Source organism: Narcine bancroftii, chromosome 9 (assembly GCF_036971445.1).
Source record: "Narcine bancroftii isolate sNarBan1 chromosome 9, sNarBan1.hap1, whole genome shotgun sequence".
NCBI classification, from domain to species: domain Eukaryota; kingdom Metazoa; phylum Chordata; class Chondrichthyes; order Torpediniformes; family Narcinidae; genus Narcine; species Narcine bancroftii.
In genome coordinates this window covers 120,753,167-120,767,556 of record NC_091477.1, presented here as the reverse complement: position 1 = coordinate 120,767,556, position 14,390 = coordinate 120,753,167, and the positions used below count along the sequence as shown (strand labels likewise).

Genomic DNA, 14,390 nt, shown 5'->3' with positions numbered 1-14,390 from the left:
TCTGTAATGTGAAGAATTAAACTGTAACATGAGAATAAAATGAACAAGTCATTTTCCTAGAGTTTTACAATATGGAAACAGATCCACAAACCCAGCTTGTCATTCCCAAACTGTGTGCCCAAACAACAGGAATAATAATAAATCGGATCTAGCCCCCCGCTGGATTAATGTAGAAATGTTCAAATGAAGGTATCTTTTAACTTTGTTATATTTTGTCTTCAAAGCATGATACCCTTGCTGCTTCCCCCCCCCCCCCACCCTCTTAGATGATTGACAATAATTCATGAAACACAAGAAGTAGGAGTAGGTCATGTGACCCTTTGAGTTTCATGTTAAATCTTGTGCTTCGTTCATTTTCCCTCCATCCCCATTTCTTTTATTCTCTTAAATGTTCAAAAAGATATTACAATTTGGAATAGTAACCTGCAATCCTTTGGGGCAGAGGTTTATCAATGTTCTTTCTGTTCCAACTGGCTGACCTTGAGGCTATTCCCAGCCACCCTCTGTCCAGTCTGATCAAATTCTCACCATCTTCTATTAACAGTCCATTTCAGAACCTTACCTGTCACAGAAATGTCACATTTCATTTTTCGAAATGCCTCTTAGCATGGGCCATTCCTTTGCAAGTCAACCATCCTTGTAATACTCCATTGCCTGAATATTCCTAGCAATCAATATACAGCTATTCCCCAACATATGTCTGAGTTCCGTTCTCACCAACTAGTTGTATCTTGAAATGGATGCAAGTTGGAAGTATGTTATCATGACATGTAAAAGTCATAAATCAAGTGATTTTCAATTCCAAATTGAATGTCTTCCTCAGTTTCTTGCCAGATCTTTCAGCAGGGGACGAGTTTTTCCTCTTGCCATCTTATTTGTTCTTTGGCGAGCTTTTATCGAATGGCAAATGGTCACTATCGTTCTCACGCAGTTGTTATTTCTTTGATTGAATGTAAGCCAACGAGAGGCGATAACGAATTGGGTGTACTACATTCACATTAAAGGCAACTTTCATATAATGTGAGAGTTTATTGTCAGATAGATGAGTAAAATGTACAGATGCACCAAAATTCTTGCTTGCTGTGGCCACATAGTAAAGTACACCAACAATAGTATAAATTAAATTAAAATTTACAAGAGGCGTTGCCTCTATCCTCAAGGATCTCCACCACCCAGGTCGTGCCCTCTTCGCTCTGCTACCATCAGTAAAAAAGGTACAGGAGCCTGAAGCCAAGCACTCAGTGGCACAAGGACAGCTTCTTCCCCTCTGCCGTCAGATTCCTGAATGATCAATGAATCAAAGACACTGCCTTACTTTGACTTATCGATCACAATTTTTAATTTTTGTAAGGTAGTTTATATAAATGTTTACACTACTGCTCCAAAATAACAAATTTCGTGACTTGTTAATGTCACTAAATTCTGATTCTAAATTACCACAATTCGTCATGAGTTACTGCATCCTCAGTAGTTGTTTGAAAGATTGGGATAAGCATTTTGCTCTTGCGTCAGTATTGATGAAAGAAGCCATCAAATAAAGCACAAGTGAATTGATTAAATCGCAAACCTTGTGTGCATTTTAAGAATTGTTTACTTTCACCTGTTTGTAACATACTGAATTATTTTTCTGAAGGTATCGAACCACTAAAGATATCATCCTGCCATTCCGTGTGATCCCATTGGTCAGAGAAGTAGGTCGCACTAAACTTGAAGTGAAGGTTGTGATTAAATCGAACTTCAAACCATCCCTGCTGGCTCAGAAGATCGAGGTAAAATATTTCCAAGCCATTGGTATCCACTTACTTTCTTTGAGCCCTTATAAAGCTCCGGGAGAAGCTATACCTAATAATCCATCTGGGCACTCTCCACCCACGTGGAATTAACACTGACTTTTCTGGTTTCTTTTACGCCACTCTCCTGTCTCCCTCTTTCCCCATTATCTGTCTCCTTTCCTCCACCTTCTTTCCACTCCTTACAGAGAGTTATCCCCTCTTCTTATCACTACTCAATTTTTTTTCTCTTGTGCCCTCCCATCCCTATTGTGCCCTCTTACCTGTGGGCCTGTGCGCCTCCCTCTGCCCCTGCCCCCACCATTTTATTTCAGGCAGTTCCCTGCTTTTGTTCATGCCTTGATGAAGGGTTAGGCCTGAAAATTGGCTATGTATCTTTATCTTTACTATATAAAGAATGCTGCGTGACTGGCTGAGCTTTTCCAGCGTTTTTATGTAAACTATAATCACAGCATCTGCAGATTTTCTTGTTTAACTCTGGGTAATTAAAGGTTGGTCTTCTAACAAACACACAATATACAAATCCAGTGTCCTTGTTGGTTGCTTCCTGCCATTTTGCCATAATTAACCTTCGGAAGTCATGGATTCAAGCTCCATTTTACAACCTGGGCTCACTCACCATTTGGGGTCTGACATCAAAATGCAGCAATTTTGTATCTTTTGAGGGTCAACACTTTGAGTTGTTAAATCGAGGCATTGTTTCATTTGCTGTATCAGGTTGGCTTTTGTATCACAGCCTTGGCTTTTAATGTGCCATCTGAAAGAAGTCACCTCTTAGTACAACACACACGCAGTACCAGCGGTTATGTAATTTTGTCTGGAATCATTCTTGAATCTTTGTGGACTGCCAGATTCAGGCCTCTCCAATGACTAATAATAATCTCATCACTGTGGCAGTTTTGAGGCTGGCCCAAATTGATCCATTGCAATCATGTACAACACAAGACTGTCAATAATTGAATTTCTTTTTGTTTATGACTTGCTTTACAATAATATAGTGCTAAAGCACAAATATTTCTTACTGTAAGCCTGCATTTTGTATCATGTACCTCACTACCATCTTTCTAGAAGATGCCAAGAAGACAGAGGTACTATTTACTTGATAGGAAGATCAATCTACAGTTCATTCATCAGGCTAATTCCATAGATAAGAGGATATCAAGAGTCTTCAGACAGTTTGGGTCTGTATCTTGGGATGAAGAGTGCTTGTTCAAACTTGTTCAAAAAGATCCTGAGGGGCTTGACACAGTAGCTATTCAGATGTCTCGGAGGTAGGAGAGTCACGAAAGAGGAGACGTGGTTACAAAATAAGAGGTGCATAGAAATTTCATCTAGGGGTCATGAATGTTTGGAATTCTGCCTCAGAGTGGTGGAGGTCAGACCATTAGATATTTGGAGATAGATAAACATTTGAAAGATTGAGGAAGTGAGGGTTATGGAGTGCTGGCACAGAAAGGCTGTTGAGGCCAACATGGATCAGCCACGATCATATTGAGCACTAGGGCAGACTCCAGAGTCCTGGTCACCTGCTCCTCCTCCTATTTTCAGATTTCAGATTTATTTTCTTGTGACGTGTAGCGAGGCATGAGATGCTAGGATTGTTCCAGTTCGAATAGAGTGGATAAGGAGAGAATTGATTGCAAGGTTTGATGGAGCAAAGTAGGAGAAACCATTTCCATGTGTGGGCATAGGTTATTCATCAGGTAATTTTTTTTTAATTGCTCCTCCATGGTGGCTGCTTTGCATTTTGGAGAATTAGGATGCCATACAAGTGCAAGGATTTGTAGAATTTAGGCGAGTAGATTAGATTTTAGATCAATTTTATTAACCTATTTATTTTTAATTAGAAGTTTTCATTCTAGAGATTAATTGCTGGATGTATTCTATTAAATTTTCTGAAGAATAAAACATTTAATTAATCCACTTTTAATAGTTCTTACATTGAACTCTTGATAGAGGGTCAGAGGAATAAACTGTGCAGGGAGAGGCCAATCCGTTTTGTCAAGGCTGATCTCAAATGAAGGTAATTAGATTGCACCCACTTGACAGTAAGTTGCCTTGTAAGTCAAGACTCTGTGTCCATATAAGAGATGAGGCCTTTGCCTTTGAAACAAGTTCTTACTCTGGATGAGGAAAGTAGTCCCTCCACTCTCCTCGTTGTTATACTTAATATCTTACATCTGTTCTTTTGTAATCTCCCCTCTGCTAATATAAATACGTCCTTCCTGTAGGCCCTTTGATATTTTGAATAAAATGAAATCTCCTTCGGTTCAAAACAAAAAGCAACCAAATATGTATCTGTATTAATCCAGCCTTACTCTCCTCTGTGACATCTCTAACGCTATCACCTCCCCTTTGAGTGTGTTCATGTCCTATCTATGATAGTTACTTCTGAGAAGTAATGTTGGACTTCTGCGGGTAATCCTGGCCATGCAACTTAATCCACAAAATGTAAGCATTTGGTGGCTCCCAGTATTCACTCAGCCGCCAAAGAAGTTATTGGTTCCATGTGCTGGTGATCAGTAGGGAATCGACATCTGCTGGGAAAAGCATCTGCAAATAGTTTCTTTCTTGGCAGCAGCTCAGCTTTACAGATTGAACCTGCATCCCTGGGAGTGGACACGTTGCATGGAATTGGCACACTTATGCTGCACGGTCCTCTTTCTTTTGCTGTTTTATGGTTAGATATGCACACTGGAGGAAGGATGTGAAAATATCATTTCGTTCATGGACACATCCTTCCAGAGGATGACCTTTCCTAACAGGACTGCATTTTGAAAGCTTCCTGCATTTTGATTACCGAATTTGCACAATTCTTGTAAATAAATACAAAGTGCATTGAATGTGTGGTGGAACCCAAGGGGAATCTGTTTTCAACATCTAGGAGTAGCTCTAGATCTAGGAGTAGCTCTCAACCAGTAAGGCCTCAACAGTTCCTGGAATGGACGGAAAAGAATGTTGTCGTTTGTCAATCACTCTCGCCAAGGATCACAATTGATGTTATATAAATGGTGTGCTGGAGCCAAACACTTTGATCTGACCAAAGGTCTCTGCCCTAAAATGTTAAGTACAGTAAAACCTCTGGTATCCAGCACCTATGGGGATTGTTAGAAGCTGGATAAGTGAATTTTCTGGTTGCTTGTGAACTGTGCGTTATGTGATTGGTGAACTAACAGTGAGGAATGTCAGTTTTAAACTTCTGTATTTTATACCTATTTATTTTCTGCATTTTTTTTCCAGTTGCTTGAATTCTGGATAACTGGGGTTTTACTGTATTTTCTTTTCCACAGATACTCCCTGACCTGCTGAGTGTTTCCACTTTTCTGTTTTTATGTAATCTAACACTTGCTGCCTAAGTTTCCCCAAGGTATTCCAAAAAGAGAGGATCAATGGAGTCTCCCTTCACCCCCTACCCCATCGACGTGATCTACTGGAACCATTGCCTGAAGAGGGCGCACAAAATCAGTGAACCGGTGCGGACTCGAAAGGCCCACATGGCCTGTTTCCTCTCCGTAAATGGTTATATGGTTATGGTAATATGGTATCTCAATGGGTCAATAAGAAGGTAGATTTACACCCCTGATCGATAGATCTGCTCGATTGTTCATAAAACCCCAATCATATAAGGATGTAAGATAAAGAGGTTCATTCATTGGAGTTTGATCAATATGGGCTGCATTCAATGTCATGTAGAAAGTACATGCAAAGTTGAAATCATGTACCTGTTCATTTCCCTCTCAAGTTGCTGATCTGTTTTGTTTTAAGATGCATTCAACGTCGAGGAAATCTTGAAATATAAACCTTTTCAAACAGCTGCCCTTGGAAAATCAAACAGGGCACACTGACACTGAAAGCACTCATTGGAAAGGTGTAAGGAATGGGGGAGTCCAGTGGAGCTTCAATTGTTATCCTTTTAAGCTGGGAAATGATGGGAGATTTATGCCTTTTAGAATTGTACTCTTTATTGAAAATATCAAAAGAACTGCTTCCACACGCCAATGGTGGCTGTAAATCATAGATTTAATGTAATTGGCAAAAGACAGGAGAAATGTGTTTTGATTGCAATGTGTTATGCTCTGCAGTAGACCAACTGAAAGGATGGTGAAAGGAGATTCCACTGTCCAATGCTTTTCTGCGTGGTAATAAGGGGAGGGGAGAGAATCCATGTATAAAAGAGCTGGCACAGAGAGAATGGGCAATCTAGCCTTCTTCAGATTCTGTGACCTTAGACTGAAATCCTCTGAGATAATGGCCAGTGTTGTCTGAAACTGCAGCAAAAAAACATACTGTAGGAGTTCAGCGAGTCAAAAGAAGTTATTGACATATTGACGATTCCTCCTACGTTCAACGGATGTTGCTCAACCTGTTGAGTTCCTCCAGCAGCTTCTTTTTGTTTCAGATTCCAGCATCATTTCAGTAAATTACACATCAGTGTTTTTAATTCTAACTCCAGGCAATAATAACCTGTCATAAGGGCATCTCACAGTGGAGTTAATTCCAGTTAATGCTCCACTTTCTGTTGTCTGAAAGGGATGTTTCATGAATAATTCGATTTTCAACTGCAACAGGGAACATAAATTTGTTACAACAATATAATGTGCCTATACTAAAACATTTAATGAAGTTATGGATAAAGAAAAATAAAATGACAGGCTCCAGGGGTAAATTATCGGCTTTGACTCCGTTGTATAATAATCAACTTATTTCTTTTTCAATACATAATCAAAGTTTATTGCATTGGAGATTGAAAGGTGTGAAAAATTTGGGAGATTGTTTTAAAGAGGGTAAGTTTTTGTCTTTTAATCAGATGAGGGAAGATTTTGGTATTGATAAGAATTCTTTATTTCTTTATTATCAAATTCAATCTTTGGTAAAATGTATGTTTGGTAGAGAGATGATTTTACCTGAAATGACTAAATTTGAGGCTTTTCTTGTGAAGGTACCATAGAAGGGTTATATTTCATTTATGTATCAAATATTACAGAATGGTATGGATAAAAAGGGTTGGGATAGATCTAAAGGTAAAATAGCGGATATTGGTTTTACTTTTACTGAAGAGGATGGGTTAGATACCTGTTGTGATAGTGTAACGAGATTGATAAATGCACGTTTTGCAATGATTAATTACAATTTTTTACATTAATTATATTTGACACCTGAAAAATTTAAAAAAAATATGGTTTTCATGAACCAGATTTGTGTTTTAGATGTGGTGAGACGGTTGGAACTTTTTTTCATCCCGTTTGGTCATGTATACATATACAATCTTTTTGGAAGAAAATTCAATCGTTTTTAGAATATCTGTATAAGATTAAAATAGTTTTAGATCCAACAGTATTTTTATTGGGTAGTTTGCAACCTCTGAAAGGCTTGGGATTAGATAAGTTCCAGCTTGCTTTTGTATATTTAGCTTTATCCGTAGCAAAAAAATGTATTGCTAGTACGTGGAAAGATACAAATATGATTTATATTAATAGATGGGATAATGAGATGAAATATTGTTTAATAATGGAAAAAATTACATATGTTTCACAGAATTATATTTTTTTATTAATAAGTGGCTGTTATACTCAGAATATTTACATTTCAATTTATATTGATTAGATTTTAATATGTATGTTTAACTTTTTCTTTAATTTTTTTTATGGCTCTCCTTAGGAGAGTTGGCTGAAGGGGGAGGGGGTTTCTTTTCTTTTTTTTCTATATATAAAAAAATTCATCTATATGTTTAATTGCTGCATATGTCATATATTATTTGTTTTTTGAACAAATAAATAAAGTTTTAAAAAAAAACTGCATAGGCAAAAACTCCAAAATACAGAACAAAATACTGGCCAGGATGTATGATCGGAGAAAATGACTGAGCAACAATATTATACTGTCCTGCTTTTCAAATAATTTTAAGCTGTGAAATCACGGATTCTTCCCAAGAAAGAGCTGTCATTTGTATCTTCCAAAATAATTTAGTGTAACATTTTAGCTTTTAGATGGAAATTAACTAATGTGATAATAATGTGCCTGTTTTCATGATTTTTTTTTGCATTTAAGACTAGAAGGCTTGAAAAAGGCTATTCAGCCCATCGAGTCTGCCCCACCATTCAATCATAAGCTGACCCTTTCCCACTGCCTTCTCCCCATAACCTTTGGTGCCCCGGCTAATCAACAATTCTTGTCAGGGTAATTACTGGTTTTTCTTGATTTTAAACTTGCTTAACACTCCACTGAAGTATATGTAATGTATACGTTTCTGTTCTTTTTCCCTCCCATACTCAACCTCCAAACTAATTACAAACAACCCCACCACCCCCACCACTACCACCCATTCCTGCTGTTCAGCACCAAACACTGTGTGGGCAGGTGTCTTGAAAACTTATTACAGTTGAGCCTAATTCTACTCACATCTAGCATGTTCCCTCACCTATTGTTCAGGAACATGAATCATTGACGTGGCACTAGTGTCCAGGGAAGATGTGTGAATACTTTAATCATTCATTGGTTTGAAGGTGGGTGGGCTAGGAGAAAGAAGTGTCATCTCAGATGATCAGTGCCAGCTTGAAACTGGAACTTGTCTGTTTATTGACATTGTTGGCTTTGTTGACTTAACTAAATAATCCTAAAGAACATCTAGAACTCAGTGGGTCAGGTATGTCGAGATTCCACCTTGTACCTCCACAGTTGCTGCCTGACAGAGTTCCTCTAGTGTTTTGTTTTTTTTATTCTAGTTTCAAGCATATGTGGTTTTTTTGGTCTTCTGAAGAGCATCTAGATTTGGTGATAGCAGAGAAACCTTGCTGACATGTCAGTCCATGGGCTCATGCACTGCCGGACTGAGAATACCCACAAATTGGAAGAATAACGCCCTGTATTCCATCTGGGCATCCTCCATTAAGATGGAGTTAACATCAACGTTTAAACTCTTCCTCCCCCCCCCATTCTTATGTCGCCTTTCCTCTAGCTCTGTCTTTCTTCCCTTTTTCCGTCTCCCTTCACAGAGCCAAAAACAACCCTGCTCCCCTAAGCAATTCTCACCTTACCTGTTAAATGAAATTAACATATTTTCTCTGTTGGTCTGTACTCCTCCCCCTGCCATTATTCCCTTTTCACTAGTCTTAATATACACGTCCATGTTTCACTCTTTTAATATAGGTTCCTGCCTGGTTTTTACTGATACCTTGAAAAGACCTCAGGCCCAATATTATCTTTACCTCCTATGGACGATGCAAGACCTCCAGCATCTCTGTATTTTTACTAACAGGAAGAGAAACTGGTGAAACATGGAAATGTGGGTGCGATTGAAGCCCAGTTGCCAAATCTTTGCATTTGAAAGTAACAGTGCGATCTCTGGGCAGATCTGAAAAGTTCTTCACAATTGAACTTTCTTTTAATATTCTGATTTTCTATTGAGCTTCTTGCTGTATTTAATTTTCCTCAGTCTCCCATCGCAAAGAAAGCTTCTGCTCTTGTTTCATGGAAGGCAGGTGGTGTCACCAGTGCCAGTATTTACAATGTGGAGCTCTGTTTGGGTTCTTGCATTTGGACGTGCTGCTTCTAAACTAAGTGAACTGTCAGGAAGCTGAATGATGTGTTTTTAAGATTAACTATTCATCTGGCTGCAGAGAAAGATCTTGAGTACAGTCTGCTTTCCTGTCTTCAGAAAAAGTTGGAAATATACAGCAGAAAAGCTCGAGTTGTAAGTGTAAATCACTTCATTTTTTTCTCTCAAGCTGGGGACTGAAACTTTCTATTTTTATATTTTTACTTCACAATGTCCAACAATATATTTATTCATCCAGTCTGTTTTTGATTTTTTTTTGTATAATTAGTACTACTCCCCCTCAAAACAAACTACTCACGTCTACTTGTGGACATAAGTTTCCAATAGTTTTCAGGATGAGAGCTGCGTTATAGTAATATCGTCTAGAGTGCTTACCACTTTTACCAGGATACACAATTAGAATTTCATCCATACATTTGGGGGATGAGGCCCCCGTCCTGTTCTACACATCATGCCCCCCTTAGTCTCTGGCATTTGAGAGGCTACAATTCTCCCAATCATCATCTAGGCAAAAATGACTTTAAACATTTGCTATTTTCAGGTTTCAGTTTTGGCTTGCTTTTAACCCTCTCCACTCTGTGTCCCATATTTCCCATATCCAGTAACCAAAGATCAATTTAGAAGGGAAGGTTTAAGATAAATCTGAGGGGCCCCTTTTTCACACAAAGGATGGTGTTTAGTCTATGGAATGAGCTGCCATCAGTAAGCGGTAGTGGCAAGTACAATGCACCTTTCAGAAGACATTTGGGCATCTACATAGAGAAGAAATGTTTAGAGAGAGATGGCCAAATGGGACTGCCTTGGTTGGTCAGCATAGGTGGGTTGGGCTGAAGGGGCTGTTTCTGTGCTGTAAAACGCTTCAGATTGAATAAATTGGTCTGTTGCTGCCTGTCTCTTAATTTTCAGACTCTGCCCAAGAATAAATGGAGTTTCTGCTACATGTAATCTACCATTTACTTAACAGCACTGTTCCACTGCCCAGTACAGAGCAGTGTGCTGAGTTAAAAGACAAACTTGCCGTCAATTTTTGATTTGCTCCTGAAGCGAGAGTTATTTCTAGATGAGATTGCGAGCATCTTTTTAAGTTCATTTGCAGATTTTAAGTGCTATTGTGGAAAAGTTTGGATAGACTTCTTGTTTCACCACCCAAAGGAATATGAGGAGGAAGGTGCTTGGAGCAATTAAAATAGTACAGAAACTATCATGCATTTGTCTTGAAAAAGAAAGAACCCCTGGCCAAGCATTGCAAGCATCTTCAACAGTTCCCAGGGAGAGTGAAGTTAAAGTGCTTTTCAACATTTCTACTTGTACAAACGTTCTGAAACATGACCCAGTTCCATAATGAGGCTGAGGAATGAGTTAATACTACCTTTTAGTTTTATGAAGAGATTTTTTGGGTGCCCTCATTTCAATTTGTTTTTTTTTAAATTCAGAGATACAACTCGGTAATAGGCCCTTCTGGCCCATGAGACCACGTCACCCAAATGCACTCATGTGTCCAATGAACCGTCTAAACCTGTGTGTCTTTGGAGGGTGGGAGGGAACTGGAGGGAAGTCACAAATGCAGGGAGAATTTACAAACTCCTTACAACAGAGTATTCTGTAACAGCATCATGCTTAAATGACACTATCCATAAATGCTCATTTGTAAACACTACATTGATGTTGGGCAGGGGAATTTACCACTGAGAAACTAAAGTTGGAAGGTGGTGAATGTACCTCCAAGAAATTAAATTCAAGCATTAAATTCTCCAAGCTTTGTCTTCGTCACTTTGAGTCCAAATAGCACCATGATAATTTGTATGCATTTGTTAATCTAAAATGTTTAAAAATGCCTCGCTATAATGCAAAGAAACCATTTCACCAACTTTTATAAGCAGTAACCAAAAGCTTCATTATAGCAGGCAAGTTTGCAGGAGTGAAAGGATTGGAGGATGCTGAGATGTTTCAAGCAGCTATTAATTGTGGAGCAGTAGAAAAGAAGGTCACATCAAAGGTTCAGTTGGAGAAGCACAGATCTCAAAGGGGGCACAGTTAGCGTAGAAGTTAGTGCAACATAGTTAGAGTGCCAGCAATCATGACCAGGGTTCAAATCCCGCGCTGTCTGTAAAGAGTTTTTTTTATTCTCCCCATGTCTGTGTGGGTTTTCTCCAGGGACTCTGGTTTCTTCCCACTGTTCAAAAACATACTGGAAGTTGTAGGTTAATTGGGTGATATGGGCGCGTTCTCCAAAAGGGCCTGTACCATGCTGTATTTCTAAAAGGAAAAGGGTTGGCAGGCTGTAGGAAATTGACGAGGCTAATGAAGGAATAGAGATAAATGGTATGGGGAGCGGAGATCCATCAGACAAATTTTCTAAAACTGAGCTTTTAATGGGTTGATATGACAAGTAATGTAATTGCCATGCAATGATCAGGCAGCAGCTTCTCCATTGATGAAAAAATATAAAAGTCGAAAATCTCAGGCCAGGCAGTGTTTGTGGAGAAGAATTGAGGTTTTTGTTAATTTTTCATCAGAATCGGGCATCTCCCACCTCCACTGGACATGCAATGGCATCTCTGATACTCCATGAACATCCGCATCATTTGGATCACTAGCAACAAGATGGGGTAGCAAAGACTGGGATCCCAACTCCCCAGCGTTTCTAAACACACCATCTACTAACCATTGTAAAATGTCCTATACGTTATCTGGGACTTATTCTTTTCACTTTTTGGAATCTGGGCATGAACAAAAAGCCAGGATTGTTATCCATCCCTGATTGCCCTTGAAGGTGCTGACGATCTGCCACCTTGAACATCTGGCAATGGTTCTCCCAACTATGGAAAAATCGATTACCCAACATCTCCCATGAGTAAAACACGGAAGTCTGCAGACACCATGGTAGAAGTAAGAACACAACGCTGGAGAAACTCAGCAGGTCAAACCGTGTAATTTATGTAGCAAAGAGAAAGATACAGAACCAACATTTCAAAGTTAGCTTGATGAAGGGCTCAATCCCAAAGCATTGGTACGCGGTTTGACCAGCTGAGTTTTGGTGGCATTACGTTTTTATCTCTTCCCATGAGGTACTCATTATGATTGATGGCTAGAATGAAGTTTACCCTGTTATGCTGGTCACAACTAAGAATGTGATATGGTAGCTTCTCTATTCCTAACTGGTTCCTTACTACAGTTGGACTCTGCTCTGTCCCGCAGGTGCGTATTCCAACCCCCCTCAACACGAGTGGCGTTCAAGTCATCTGCATGAAAGGGAAAGCCAAGTACAAGGCCAGTGAGAATGCAATTGTATGGAAGTAAGTGATTGTAAACTTTAGCCTTGTAATAATTGTGCTGCACCATATCTACAGCAAAACGAGGGGTGGCACGACCAGTGGAGCTGTCTTGTCCAACCTCCTGATGGTCATGTGGGTTAGGTTGTCCCACAGTAGTGTGGGCTTGATTGGTCACTCTAAATTGCTCAGTGCATGGAGGCCAGTGGGGCAGTGGATGCAAGTAGCATAATGTGGGGTTGCTCTAAAACAGTGTAATCAGGTGTTTGCTGGTTGACAGGCTGAAAAGACTTTGAACTAGTTTGTGTTGAAACCAGTACAAATGAACAGTTTAGGATCTCCTTGACTCTGACAAATAAATTTTTGCATGGGGTGGTGGGGGGAGGGGGGGCGTTATATGGAGACCAAAGCTCTCAATAGCCCATCAATAGAACAAACCCCTCTGTACCTATTAAAGATGTTTGTATTTATTCCACCCCAAAGCCTAATTATGATTTTAATTTGAAGACCTCTTTGCACTGTAGATTCACATCCACCAAGTTCTGTACTGACAGCTACATTCTGTTAATGTAATTCCACCACCTTGGAACAATGTCACCACAACTTAGCCATATGCTTGTCATTCAACATATCAGCATTGAATCATTCCTTGATCTTTCACGGATAACAGCATTTTTTATGGATAAAACCTAGGTCTGAGTTCAGAATTGTTGTGAAATGAAGATCTATTAGAATGACCAAGCTCCCTTGTAAAATCTTGAATGTTCTGCTGAACAGACACCTTCAGTGTACAATGACCTCCAAAATTGACAATTCTAACTACAAGATATAGGAAATGCAATGTTGCCGCAGTCATCTGGGCCTGTTTTAGGTGTTGCTGGGCTGTAGAATTATGATACCTATTTTTGTTTAAAAAGTGAGGAGTGGGTATTAAATCCCTGTGCCTTAATGATATTTGACTGAAGATTGGCTTCTGGTATAGTGAAAGAAAAAACAGCTAGTTAGCGCTGTCTTAGACCGTAAAATAGCCTGCCCCACCATTCCATCATGATCTGACTCATTCATCCCACTCACCTACCTTCTCCCCATAACCATTGATACCCTGACTGTTCAGATACCTATCAATCTCTGCCTTAAATACTCCCAGTGACTTGGCCTCCACAGCCGCCCATAGCAGCAAATTCCAGAGGTTCAGTGGGATGTGGGTGGAAAGAAAATGTTTGAAAACTACTGATTTAGATTCTCTTGTAATCTTAGATAATCTTCACTCTCTGCAATACTCCCAATTTTGGTGTCATCCACAAACCTATTAACCATAACACCACCATTCTTATTCTTATATAAACGACAAACAACAGTGGGTGCAGCACCAATCCCTGCTGCACACCACTGGTCACAGACCTCAAATCTGAAAAATAACCCTCCACTATGGCTCCAACCACCAAGCTAATTTTGTATCTTGTTGACTGGCTCACTCTGCGTCTTGTGAACGAACCTTCCAATCCAGCCTCGTGCAGGACCTTATCAAAGGCATTGATAAGGAGCATGTGGGTAACATATGCCCTCATCAATCCTCTTGTTTTACATTTGGTGGGGGAGTTTGATCAAATTTGTGAGACATGCAAGGGGCCTCTTTCTGTGCTTTCAAGCTTAGTGACCATGTTCTATTAAAACCAAAGATATGGGCATTAGAATGGTGTGGAGCTGTGTCTATAGTTTCACATAGGAGGAAGATTTGTAAGTTGGTTTGAAAAACAGAAGTTTACCCAGCAG

General features: G+C 39.5%; 1 protein-coding gene across 2 annotated transcripts in view; it reads left to right on the top strand.

The window, feature by feature from the left end:
- The window catches only part of LOC138742734 (AP-2 complex subunit mu), a 46,070-nt gene that overhangs the window by 29,834 nt on the left and 1,846 nt on the right, over positions 1 to 14,390 (top strand). For both annotated transcript variants that reach the window (XM_069897540.1, XM_069897539.1), the window contains 2 exons: positions 1,634 to 1,769; positions 12,544 to 12,641. In XM_069897540.1, the coding sequence (XP_069753641.1) occupies positions 1,634 to 1,769; positions 12,544 to 12,641 (234 nt within the window). The remainder of the gene's footprint in view (positions 1 to 1,633; positions 1,770 to 12,543; positions 12,642 to 14,390) is intronic.